We start from the raw sequence: 13,566 nt of genomic DNA, 5'->3' as shown, positions 1-13,566 counted from the left end.
GACGATGACAAATGTATAAATATAGTTATAGAATTCTTTTACAAAATTAGAGGAGTTGACAGACAGATTTACAGAATAAAAATTAAAAAACTAAAATATCCTCACCCACATTGCATTGTGACGAGGGCATTTTAATTTTTTAATTCCCATTCTGTAAGTTTGTGTGTCAATTTATTTGGTTCTTGAGAATTTTTTCATAATTATATATTTAGAATATAAAAAAAGAGAGAGAATTTGACTCATATAATAAAAATTTTAAACTTAAAAGATAAAATACAAATAAATTAACTATCCTTCTAGATGTCAAAAGAGAAATATTTGTCTCTGTTTTAATTTGAAATTTCCTCTAGCCTTATTGGGCAAGGGGTTAAGAAAGAGCCACACAAATTGAGATTGCAGTGCAAGAAATGGACTAGAGTGAGGGGGAGAACAACACAATTAGCACTTCGAATCACGTGGTGGAAATGTGTATGGAAAGAAGGGAGCCAATTAGTTTGACCATGAATAGTATTTTGGCCTTTTTAGGCCACTCTTTCCCACCACTTTATCACTTACCCACACAACCAATATTCCTTTCCTGCATAAATCGTCACATCCATCATATGCAACTCGGTTTTAAGCCTGATCCGTATTACTATATGCTTTTAAAACTCCATTATTGCATATGTGATTTTGAGCACAATGGAACATAACTAGATAGATACGCCATGAGACATCGCAATAATACCAAATAAAAGTACTAAAGATATAGATTAAGTGACAGACAAGTGATATAATAAAATTAGTATTAATAGTTTACGAATTCGATACTTAATCTAAACAAGGGTCAAGGATTTACTTACGATTTATCTTCTTTATCGAAATTGAGGGCACGAGTAACAAAAGATCGCATAATGATGGTAATCCCAATAATATCAAACAAATCCTTTTATCTTTGGTGAAATAATATTCTAATACAAACTATTTACTATGTGTCGAGAAGATTAATTAAATTGATATTTTCGTGATTAGTTGTTTAGAAGGATTGATATGTTGCTCACAACCCAGGCTAACAAAGGGAGTGTGTGAGTCCCACCATCCCCATGGAGCCGTGCCTTTTCTCTCAAATTGCCTAACGTGAATAACATAACCATTTTGTAGTATTTAGACCTCTATAAAGATAATTAGGATTGGCAATGGTTTAATTTGGTTTTGAGTTTTGCTAAAACTACAACCAAACCAAATTTAAACTACTAAAACTAAAATCAAACCATTACCCATTAATTTTAAAAATTAAAAATCATAACTAAATCATTCGGTTTCTGTTTTAACCATGATTTTTTTAGTTTGATCCATACCAACAAATAAAAATAAACTCTTGCAAAACATATTCATACAAATTTTTGATAACTCCACAACAAACAAAGATAAATTCTAATAAAGTTACATTCTTCTTGTATAAAGTTACAAATTAACTTAAAACTTCTTAGATATAATTATCTGATTAATAAAAATAAAATAATTTAAAATTAAGTTTTATTTTTATTTATTAATTACTTTATAAATATTAAATATTTTATATATTTGTTATGCATTAGTTAAAATACTTGTAAAAAAATGTATTAATCAATATATATTATGTATATATAATATATTAAATAAATAAATATATTATATATATGTATATTCGGTTCGGATTTTGGTTTGAATTTAATGAAAACTCTAACCAAATCAAACTATACCCATTAAAACAGTGTTCGATTTTTTTTCAAATCAAACAATTATTCAGTCAAACAGTTTTTAACCGCGATGACTGGTTCGATTTTGATTCAATTCCCCACAATTTTTGTTGCAATTGCCATTCCTAATTATCACTTTAACTTTTTACGTGTATTCTTTGTGAATTTGTCAAGTACAAACTCAAGCGACTACATATTCTCATAGATAATAAAAAAAGACTTTTTTGTCTTAGGGTTTTAAAGTCAGGGTTCACATGGCAGGTTGGCCTCATGTTTGTACAAAAGTTGCATCTCACAACTGGGAGAAACCCTTTACCAAAAGTGACAACTTTTACCAGCAATGGCAATGGGCATGTAATCCCCCTTACAACTCTCGTGCAGTGAAAGGGCAAAAGGATGGATGGGCATTAAGATAGAAAAGATATTGTTTGTTGTTATTAAAAATAAGAGATGATTTGATTGAAAATGAATACGAGAACACATAATTATTTTCCAAGACAGGCTGCCAAAGTAGACTTTTCCTTGGGGTGGGGGGAATTGTAATTTTCTAAGTGTTCTAGGAGGCTAATATAAAAAATAAAACACTTTTTTACAGTTTATATACATACATATATATATAAATTAACTAATCATAATCTGCCGTGATTGCCCTGTTCAGTTGGACTTTGGGATTGCCCAAGGGTAATTTTGAAGAAAGAGATTGGCAAAGACAGCTGGAATCAAGATTTTATGAACAAGACCCAAAATCAAATCTCAACTTTTAAAGTAGGGCATTGGTCTGTATTTAGGTCCCATCTTGTGTGGTTGTTTTCAAGCCTCCCCTTTTCATAAGAAACAAACAGTCTCTCTTTTACAGGGGTTCAAGGAAAGTTGCCCTACAAATGGCTACAGTTGAAGGTAAATAGCCCAACCAAGAAAGCAGCTTGAAAAGATGGGTTCGGCAGATACTGTCTCCATCATCATTGTCGTTTAGGTGCCTTACCCCCTTTTTTTTTTTTAAATTACGACTCATTATTAATGTCCTCAGCCACCCCGCTCTTAAAACTACACTAAGGAGGTAAATCGAGAGATATACCCAAGTGATCAGGGTGGTAGGGCTGAGCACCACTAATATCACTCTTAAGGTTTTCCCCAAAAAGGAAGCATTCTGCTTTTCTCAAGAATCGAACCCACACTAAAAATTTTTAGACAAACTTTTCAACCTACCCCTTTACCACTTGGTTATGCCCCTGAGCCGTTTAGGTGCCTTACTTAATCTCACTAGAAGGGTGTGAATTCTAACTCTTTAATGTTTAATTATAATTCACGTTAAAAAATCCGGTGATTTTTTCACTGACCATCAGCTACCAAACCCAACCCAACCTGACCCGACCAGACCAGATACTATCCTAATGCTAGAAACATGCAGCATGGGCATAGTTCTAAACAGAGAACAACCTGCACAAGAAAGACCGCTTCCAACCATGAATAGAACTGGAACAAGAACAAGAACAAGCTAGCACCGTCAGAAGTCGATAAAATTGCACTTTAAAAGCAGCAGACGGATTCATTAAGGTAATAAGTTGACAGGACCATCTCCCCAAAAAAACTTCAGTTTTAAGGAAGCAGGGAAAGTTTGCTATTGCTATGGAAAGGGGCAGAATGTTGGAAATGAAAGAAACCTCATGCATTGCATCACAGAGTAGTCTCTCTCGATGGGGAATACACCGACTTGCATCCAAACATCCCAGGGTCCAGAAACTAGTTAATTTAGTGCTAGGCGAGGAGCGCGTGGCCTCACCGGGGTCTTTGAAGGGCTGACCCTATATTACGAATGATAACTTCAATGACAATCTTTTTTGAGTTTAATGGGGAAAAGCTCAGCAGATAAAGCGACTGTTCTGCAAGTTTACCTGATAGGTTGGGTTCCCAAGATCTTCCCGCTACAACTCAGGGCTGCAATGGCACTCTCTGCCTGCAAATGGAGGAAAAGGAATCAGTTTTGGAATATATATGATTCACCATCTGCATTTCAACAGACAAAATGGGCACATCCCGCAAATCTTTAAGGAAAGCAATCGTAGGTGTAATGGAATAGCCAGTTAACTATCATGGTCCGCTTGGTATGAAGCTCGGTTCATGCTTTAGTATTTTAGAGCTCCATATTTTAAGGAAGAAAAAAGAATGATAGCAGTAAACATCAACAAAGTTGACAAAGTCTTTTATAGTGAAAGAATTAGTCTCCGAAAATCAGGGATACAGGGAAGATTTAATATTATAACCTGCCAAGAACAGATGGCTTGATCAGGCTCAATTTTTCCAAAGACAAAGTTCCAGTCTGTACCAACTGATCAAATCAAGATCCATCTATTCGGAGCAGTCTCTTATTTCACTTTCTTATCATAGCAAAACCGATTGTTCTCTGGTCAGTTTCCGTTCTCACTGATGAAGCCATTTGTGTATTCAAATCATGAAACTGTATCCTGGCTTCAATTAAAAATTCAGCGTGGCTATCTCTCTATTCATCCCTCTCTCTTCGCAAAACCAATGTTAGATTTGACATTTGAGTAGTAAATCAAGCTCTCTTCTGGCTTTGATTGCCTATATCGCAAATGGCTCATCATTTATCCTTCAATCCTTGATCAAGCAATGATTCATCGGATCTTAAACAGCACCAGGCCAAGAAAGCTTTTAGACAAACATTCACTGCCTTGGTGTAAGGGGGAATGATGAAATAGGCAACTGAGCTTAATACATCACATGTCGATTGGAGGATTTGGGAGGAAAAAATATAAATTATTAGGTTGTTTGGGTAATCTTTTAGAAGTGAAAGGAAGGAGAATGGAGAGATTAGGAAGCTTAAAACGTACTATAATTTTAAGGATTTTCTTTTTCCCTTCATTTCCTTCCAATTTTGGTAAGAAATGGAGGAAAAGTGAAGTACGAATTAACCTTTAATTAATGAACCTGAGGACGCTACCGTGGTCTGACTTAATACTCAACAGTGAACTTGGGGACACTATAAGTAGGGCTGATTCTTGGAAGAGAATGGTTCTGTCTCCTTTGACAAGATGACAACCTAATTCTGGACGCTATCACCTTAAAAGCATACATTACTGCAAGTCTAAACAAAATGATTACAAAAATATCTTAGATCCAAACATGGTTTGAGAAAATTACAGCCATGAGTTGGAAACAACACAAAATAAAGAAAATGAAACAATTTCATTATATGTTAGAATTCATGAAAATTAAATATATATTTGATGTCACCTTGTCTTCTGTCCTTTGCTCCAATTCATAGAAAAGGGAAGGAAAGCGCACGCACCCACACAACAACAACTTTTCTCATGAACTCATCCTTGAGGGAAAATTGCTTTAAAAGGGAAGCTCCTTTCACATTTCTGTGGTAAAGAAAAGGGGGAAAAAAAAAAAAAGAGGCTAAATGGCTTGGCATCTACAATATTATGCTATTTCCCCATAATGTTTACAATATAGACTGGCTTCATCTATCACTAAGCATCCTCATATGTCAAGCAGAATGAGATAAAAAATCTCCAGCTTTAACTCTTTAGGAATTGATTCATTAGAATAAAAAAAAAAACTAGTGTTATTTGCTATCAGGAAGGAAGAATCAGATTAAAAAGTATTGCCAAAAAAAAAAAAAAAAGCATCACAAACATTGGAGATTTCAACTTAACATTCTAAAATATTTCAAATTTCCAAAGAGATCAGGACATATGACAATTCATGGGTTCAATAAATCAAGATATTATGGTAGTATGAGGACTGCTTGGCAGAGGAATCCAAAACAATATACTATATAGAGGGAGAAGTTGTTTCAAGGTATTGTTCCTAGGCAAAACAATTAGACAAGCAAGACTTATGCACTGATACAGAGATGAGTATATCGATGAGAAAGCATTGATCTAAAGGGGAAAAGGAAAAATGGTTATTCCAGGCAGGCAAGTGAACTAAGGATAAAAAATAAAAGCTGCATTGATGAGGAAAAAACAAGAGATAAAAGGAGGGTGCTATGTAAAAGGACACCACCATATGGTATACAGATCACCAATTTTTTCCTCCTCTTTGATTATTATATGCAACTATTTTAACAACATTTTAAGAAGATAAGTGTGAAAATAGAAGATTATCAAGTTCGGATATGAGAATTGTATATGGATAGGCGGCTGGCATACAAAAAAGCCAATAAATCTGTATTACTTCTGAAATCATCTGAACGAAACTGCTTTTCCAGAATCCATATGAATACATTGAAGCATAACTAAATGAAAGGAACTACGAAAACCAAGTTATCACTCAAGTTGATACAGAAAAAATAAACTTACCATAGCAAATTCAACAAATGCAATACGCGTTGAATGGACATTATCACCCAAGAGCCTCAGGCGTGAAACCTTAATAAGAAAGAAATTCAACCATCAGTAAAAGGAAACTTCTCAAAATAACCAATTTTGGGCCTGGGGTGGGGGGGGAGGAACAGATTAGAACATTGGCATTGTACTTACCTCACCACAACATGACTCGAAAAAGAACTTGACATCAGCTTGAGAAATCTGCATTAACATTAACTTAGTCTATAATTTTGTATGAACAGAAAATGAATATCTCTCAATGCACATTTCTCAATCAACTGTTTAAAGTTGGCCAATGCAATTTTATAAATATATACAGGCAGAACATAGGTGACAACACATCAAGCATTATATGCAGCGCAAAGAAAGAATCATAAATATGTTTAGCGGGAAGCATAGAGGTCACAATGTGGGAAAAACAAGAATGTGCATACATGCTTATCTATGTTTGTACAGTAGACCGTCCTTGCACACATCTCCCTTTCATCTTCTGACTGTACATACGAAGAAAAGGTCACTAGAATATGCAAATTTATATAGATCTAAAACTGGAATAGTAACCAGAAGGGAAGAAGCATTTTACTAATATCAACACAATAGAGGTGGCAAGAATGATACATACCCTAGGGAGAAATGTTGGATTCACAGGAAGGATAGCAGTTTTTGAAGGTAAAACCCTAATTGGATAGAAACCTATGATTGTCCCAGAAAGGTTGAGAGCTTCTCTTGCACTTCCTGTCCACATTAATTTTACATGATTTGTTAGCTCTGGGTTATCAAGCAGTGTCCATATTCAATGATAATGTAGAGATTTTCAGACCAAACAATCGACTTACGCTCATCAGCAAACTCTACAAATGCAAAGCGAAGCCGCGAATGTGGATCGCCACAGATTCGGCAATCAACAACCTTCATTGTAGGCATAAAAAAGAGGAATGTCAGAACAGTTATAACTCTATTTCAAACACATAAAACTTCCAGGAATAATAATATTGACTAGCATCTACAAAAGTTTCTGCTTCTACTGGGTTAGAAAAAATAAATCCCCCCAAAATGATAGAGGTCAAAAACAAACACCAATTAGATACTTAACAAGTACTGCAGAGAAACAAATTCCTGATGAAGTCCATTGAAGTGCTGAAACTGGAAGTAGAAAGATATTAATTCATAGATTGAATCAACACCTTCAACAGAACACTTTCTCACGTTTTTCTTGACATCTACAGTGGGGCAAACTTGAACATCTCTATACACACATAGGACGTCAGTAGGCATAGCACCATGGAATGAATGGTAACTATAAGGAATTCAGATACAGCATCTTAAGAGTAATGAGAGTCCTTGACAACTCTCCAAAACAAATAGTAAATGTAAGTTCAAGTTCTCAACTTTTTAAAGAAATAGTTCTAGCAGTCAGACATGCCCATAAAATATTCTAGAAAAGGTGGTATAATGGATGTGTACTATGAAAAATGAAATACACCATCCAATCAGAGAATGTCTTCATTTTATTTTCCACCAAATCCAAATTATTATTACCCTGGTAAGTGGATTTCCGACGCACAAAGTCTCTAGTGCCCACTAACAAAAACAACCCAAAAGGTCACAACGGTTTATCAAGTTGTATTTTGCATTGTCTAATTCCAAACACAAGTTGTGGATCTTGTGCTTGCCTAGTCTAGAATTTCCACCACCCCCTTCATTTTGAACCCCGACATGTCTTGGTTGAATTGCATTGGTTTTATTCATTGTTGCACGGTTCAACAACTACCAGGACACCCAGATCTGCTTATTCTTCTCCAATTTCTCTCTCTTAAATGCCAATTTTTGTGATCCTTCTACCTTGCAAAGTGTTTGTAACTTGCTTTGATTCTTCCCCGTATTCTAGGCCTTAACCCATTATGGTATCTTACCACATGTCATTGACATGACTCGTGCAAATTGTTATAGTCAAAAACCCTAGAAAATTTCAACCATATATACAAAAAACTGATTGTCCTCCTTGCACACAATTCTAGTTCGTTTGAAACAGGTGTTACTGGTGATCTGGGGTGAAAACCTATCCATAAGAAATTATTGCATCAGCCTCCATGTCTGCACTGGTGCCTTTTCTTGGTTCTTCATATTCTTCTACAGTTGATCCCACCATATATGCCTCACTCTTGAGCTTAAAAGTCTCAAACTTCATTATTCTTCCCACAGGAATTCCCATTTCTCAAAGAACCTCTCAACTGTCAGGGACCCAATCCAAGAAATCTTCAACATCAAATTCCTATTGAACAATGAACTATTTGCCTTTGGCCAATATTCTTCAACTCTGGTGGAATTGATCTTATGCTTCCTCTTGATAATCTATATCTGACTGGTGCCTTCACTCTATTGGAATTGGTCATACGCTTCCTCTTCCTCTTAGGGGAATTTCTTATTGGTTTTTATTTTTTATTTTTTATTTTTTTATCTCATCCATATTAAGGTAGGGACAGGCAGGGGTATTACAAGGTAATGAGCTGTGATAAGGTCTTTGCCCAGCTCAAGAAAGTCTTGCCTCAAACTATTTAGGCTTACAACTCATCAGTCTTCTTGAGAGACCCACAAATTGAACCATAAGCCTTGACATTGTGGTACAAGTACCCAACCAGCAAAAATAAATACTCATTTCTTGACAAATAATGTGTTGTTTAGTCACACAAGATCAACTCCATATCTATATATTATACATGTGGTGCTACCCTAAGATGGGAGTTTTCAACCCATCACAATGCACAACCTTCTCAAAACGTTCAATGTCAACCTACTATAATTGCCTTTGGGTTTAAAATTTCTGATCAAACCTACATTTTCTAGTTTAAAACAAACAAAGGAAGCGAGGAGCTGCAGGATCCAACATGTTTGAGGTCTTATCTCATATGGACTCAGACTGTAGAAAGAGGAAACTATCTAATTGGAAGCACAAGGTATAGCTTTACAAAGAATTAATCCAAAGATAATTCCCCCCAATAATCAGGAAACTAATTGTAAGTAATTGTTCACTTTAAGTAACTAGAAGCCTATAAAGTGAAAGCACCCACCTTTGGATCGGTTAGAGCCCTCAAGATCATATACCAAATAGCTAATACAATGAATTAAATGTTGTTTAGATATGTAAACTTACTTGTCCACATTTACCACTAAACAAGGCAGCAAGCCGCTCCTCGGTCACCTAGTTCCAAATGATTAAAGAATTATGTTAATGCAAGTTTTTCAATTATATGGATCAGTTAATATATTTAATATTGAGTATAAAAATCTCAATGATTTCTACTTACATTCTGATCAATTTCAGAGACATAAACTGTTCGCCTAACACTATCTTCTCTTTGAGCTCTAAAAGATCTCCCATTCAGCCTTCTCCTGCCTTGATTATAGCTGTTTCTTCTCTGAAAAGAAAAAACAAAGTTTCAGAAAGTTTCCATGAAAAACAACTCATATTGACAATACAAAATTCAATTGCATAGATGCTATCTTTTTCTCTCTTATGGTGATGTCTTCTGGAAAAAACAGAAAGAAAAACAAAAACATAAGGAAGGAGTTTGGCACAAAATAGATGGAGAAAGATATATCTTAAACCCCTGAAGAATCAATACATGTACAAGAAGAGCCTGAAAGGATTACCAATGAAAAAGGAGACGGAGGTCAAAGAACCCATTCATTTAGGGGGAAAACATGAGATAAATAGTAATAACAAGTCATCGCATAAAATGTATAAACAATAACTAAAACCCAAACAGACTAAACGTTGGCAAGCAGAAACCCTCAGGAACCAATAACATACAGTTTGAAAACACATGCAAATTCTGGAATCATACGTCATACCACATTAAGCAGTAGTAGTTCGAAAGTTGAAACAACGGTTAAGACCTATGAGGACAAAAGACAAAACTCAAAATCCTGGAACGTCATTTATTAAAAAGCAAAAGAAAATATGAAATTAGAAAATTGATTTAAATCAGTGAACACTGTTTTCCATGTACATTTGGTTGGAGTCTTACACTGACCAACTCAATGTGCTAACCACAAATCAAGATGAAGCAAAAGCACGTGAAAAACCCAGAAGGATGGAAACGGAAATAGGACAAAAACAAGAAGAAAAGAAACAACTATGCAATTGGAGAAGACCTATTCCATCATAACCATACACATCATGCATACTGGATCCTAAAAGCCAAACAGTTATAAACACACGGATCAGAACTAGAAGTCGCATGAACCCGAAAAGCGACAAACGAAAACTCCTTAATATACCTACACACCCCGTAAGTGCATTGCAATTGAGACATTTTTATCAGAATTGTATTAGTTCATAATTACATTGATGGTGGACCAATTGCAACCTTAGTGTTACCAGCTCGAAACCAACAAAATGATATAACAGATCCAATTCCAACACGTCGAACGATCAGAATCCCGGGTTCTCAGACTCAAGCACCCACCAATTTGGAATTCAACAAACAAATTCTTCCCCAATGACTAAGAGAGACAATTATGCACACAAATTGACACCACAAAAACACATATCTGGAAGCCATTGATATTAGCAGAGACACGCGATAATCAACTAAACTCAAAATGGGAAATTCACAGATTAAAGCCCTAAGCACTGAACTTAAATTATCAAGAACATATCTTTATGAGAACCCATCGATCAATAGCACAACTTAACCAAAATCAACAAATCAAGAAGTTCGAGATTATACCCTCCGATTGTTGGGATTCCCATCGTTTCCAAACTGATTATTAGCCGCCAGTTGATCCCGATTACGATCATGCAAATAGGATGAAGGAAAGAACTCTTTCGCCAGAGGGTTCAACTTCAGCTTCGACAGCATATCGACGATGTCTCGCATTTTGAATTCCGATTTCGGATCAGCCTCCTTCTCGCCGCTGTCCACAGGCTCAGCTTTCGGCTTCTCAGTGTCAGTCTCCGGCGAGAACTGAACCACGGAATCTTGCGCCACCGCCTCGCCACCGCTCACCTCCGCATCGGCGGCCATGGAGCCAAAACCCAGCACCAAAAGAGCCAGAAAACAATCGGAGAACCAACTGATCCTCAACAAACCAAGAACAACCCAATTTCCCCCTCTTTATATAGAGGTGAAAGAGCTTGGGTTCATCAGATTTGGTTAATCTTAATGCTATTTAATGCCTCTAGATACAGTAACAGGGAGAATTTGAAGTTCAGGGTTTTTCCTGAACTTGATTCCGGTTTTGGTGCCGGTGGTTTATGGAGTATCAACCTTTCTCTCTTGCCTTTCACCGCTTGAAAGAGAGTGTCCCCATATATATATATATAATATATATATATATATTATATAGAAATGGTTTAAAAGATCTTTTACTAAATTAACAGTGATTTTAAATGGGTTTATCTAGTTATTTCCTAATTAAAGAAAACAAGAAAAGGGTGCATTAAAGTGAGTGAAGGAGGTTAAGAATGGAGGAAGAAGAGGACAGCTTGTTAACGCAAAAAGATGACTTTTTTTTGAGCATCCCAAGCTTTTGTCACTTTGTGTAACAATGGAGATGTCATCCACAACTGCTTTTTCTCAGTTTGTTGGGATTTTAAGGGCAAAATTTTATCTCCTCCCCCATTCATTTATTATTCTGCTACCCATTTCCTCCTTATCCCCTTCAAATAAATTACTATTTATTTGCAATTAATTTTAATGTCACACACACACACACATATACATACATATATATTCTGTCTCTGTAATTAATTCTAGAATAATTGGTCGCCATTGTTGTGGGCTGTGAGGGTTTTCTGCTGCCGCAGCCGCTGCCGCTGTTGTGTTGAGTTATTGGTGGGGACTGAAGGGTGATAGTCCCCCTTTGTTGGGTCACGGGGGCTATGATTCCAGACAGTAAAATTATATGTTATTCTTAATACTATATGTTATTATGATAATTCTTTTAATAAATTGACATCAACAAGAAACATTATTTTGATTCCTTCCATATAAAAATTCTGTTTACATAATACAGTTGTCAATCCTCATTAAAAGTCTACATAGTGTTGGTATGAGAAATATGCATCTTGTGAATACAATTTGTGACTTATTTTATGTTTTTAAGAATAGTAGAAGTGAATTTTCTTTTATGGCCCCCCAAAATGGATGTTTTTACTCCATTTTGTTTCCTAATTGGAGTTCTCAAGTACATAATTGATTATGTTGAGTACCTATAAAAAGATGTAAGATTGAATCTGCTGATTTAGTCTTTGATGTTCGAATTAGTCAATCATAAATATAGTTATGTAAAATATTTAGATGAGTTGAATATCTCTTATCTATTGTGATAGAATAACCTACTCTTTTTTCATGAGAAAATGTACTTGGTGCTTTCGTATGTAGAGAATGCTTTTAGCACTTTTCACGACTTTGCTCCTATCTCTTTCGTTGCTCTTATGGGTCTTGATGTGAGAGACTGAGGCTGCATTTATGTAGGTTGAGTTGAATCTTAGCTAAGTGAAATATTTGAAATTAACAACTAAAATTCATGGTCGATATTCTCGGGATTTAGCCCGTTATACCTGATAAAAGTAAATCTTCTGGTTGCAGATTTCTCGAGATTTAGATCTACTAACATTATCTAATACAAATCAAGGGAGGAACATATGTTTCTTTCTTATTGGCTGTTAGCAAAAACACGTGTCAAGCAAAATATAGGTTATTCTTGAGGGTAAATGGGTATTTTTGAATCCGTTAGATACTCCATCAACAACACTACTTTGCATGGGTTATACTAAATGTATTTTTATTTTTTACATATTAAAAATGATTTTATTGACGCCCTATTCAATAATTTTATTCTTATAAACACTTTCTTTTTCTTTTTTTAATCTTACCCAAACACATATAACAAATGCTAAAGGGTAGTACTTGGTGTGCCCACAATAATGTAGAATCAAAACTTGAATTAATGGTTCCTAATATTGCCAACAGGACAGACAATGTGCAATTGTGTGGGGGCCATAAACTTAGCTTAGGCACCACCTACCACCAAGCAACCAATGCCAATAAGAAAGCATTCTCCACATTCAAAGGCATGCCCTTAACTTAATAATAATCAAAGTGCATGAACACAAGAGAAAAACATTATATAGTTTCTTGGTCACTTTGGTAGACAGGGAATATGGATTGGGATTTTGCAGCCTCAAACCAAGTATTGTTGACAACTAGAATCTTTGGTCTTGTCTTTGCTTTTTTGGGTTTTTTGGCCTTTCCTACCCCTTGCTTTCTAATTGTGTAATCATCTTTCTAATTAAATGGGTGGATTGGTTTTTTGGACATGTGATGGCATGTATCATCACTAATTATTGTAGGTGAACCCAAAGCTCTTGATTTGGGTAAAATTAAAAAGTGTTTTAATAAAAATTTTATTTGAATTTACTCATAAGAGGGATCACATGAGATGATGGCTAAATCTCTCATTTTTAACAAAAAATATGAAATTTA

The 13,566-nt window shown here is 35.3% G+C and overlaps 1 protein-coding gene across 1 annotated transcript; it reads right to left on the bottom strand.

Annotated features, from left to right (window-relative positions):
* Positions 1-3,204: 3,204 nt before the first annotated feature.
* LOC127792539 (polyadenylate-binding protein-interacting protein 9-like) lies at positions 3,205-11,381 on the bottom strand. The gene is made up of 10 exons (XM_052323065.1): positions 10,807-11,381; positions 9,379-9,489; positions 9,225-9,272; positions 6,910-6,982; positions 6,696-6,808; positions 6,508-6,567; positions 6,227-6,274; positions 6,047-6,115; positions 3,611-3,672; positions 3,205-3,520 (listed from the first exon to the last, which is right to left on the bottom strand). Exons 1-10 carry the CDS (start codon positions 11,101-11,103, stop codon positions 3,463-3,465), a joined length of 939 nt encoding a protein of 312 aa, XP_052179025.1. The 5' UTR covers positions 11,104-11,381; the 3' UTR covers positions 3,205-3,462.
* Positions 11,382-13,566: the final 2,185 nt, after the last annotated feature.

The sequence above is a fragment of the Diospyros lotus genome, chromosome 15 (genome assembly GCF_014633365.1).
Source record: "Diospyros lotus cultivar Yz01 chromosome 15, ASM1463336v1, whole genome shotgun sequence".
Classification (NCBI taxonomy): domain Eukaryota; kingdom Viridiplantae; phylum Streptophyta; class Magnoliopsida; order Ericales; family Ebenaceae; genus Diospyros; species Diospyros lotus.
This window is presented reverse-complemented; position numbering and strand designations above follow the sequence as displayed.

Coding starts and splice junctions, on each gene's coding strand:
- LOC127792539 (XM_052323065.1), bottom strand. CDS start 11,103: ATGGCCGCCGATGCGGAGGTGAGCGGTGGCGAGGCGGTGGCGCAAGAT. Junction 6,568..6,695: donor ATCCAACATTTCTCCCTAGG/GTATGTATCATT, acceptor TCGTATGTACAG/TCAGAAGATGAAAGGGAGAT. Junction 3,521..3,610: donor TTGGGAACCCAACCTATCAG/GTAAACTTGCAG, acceptor TTCGTAATATAG/GGTCAGCCCTTCAAAGACCC.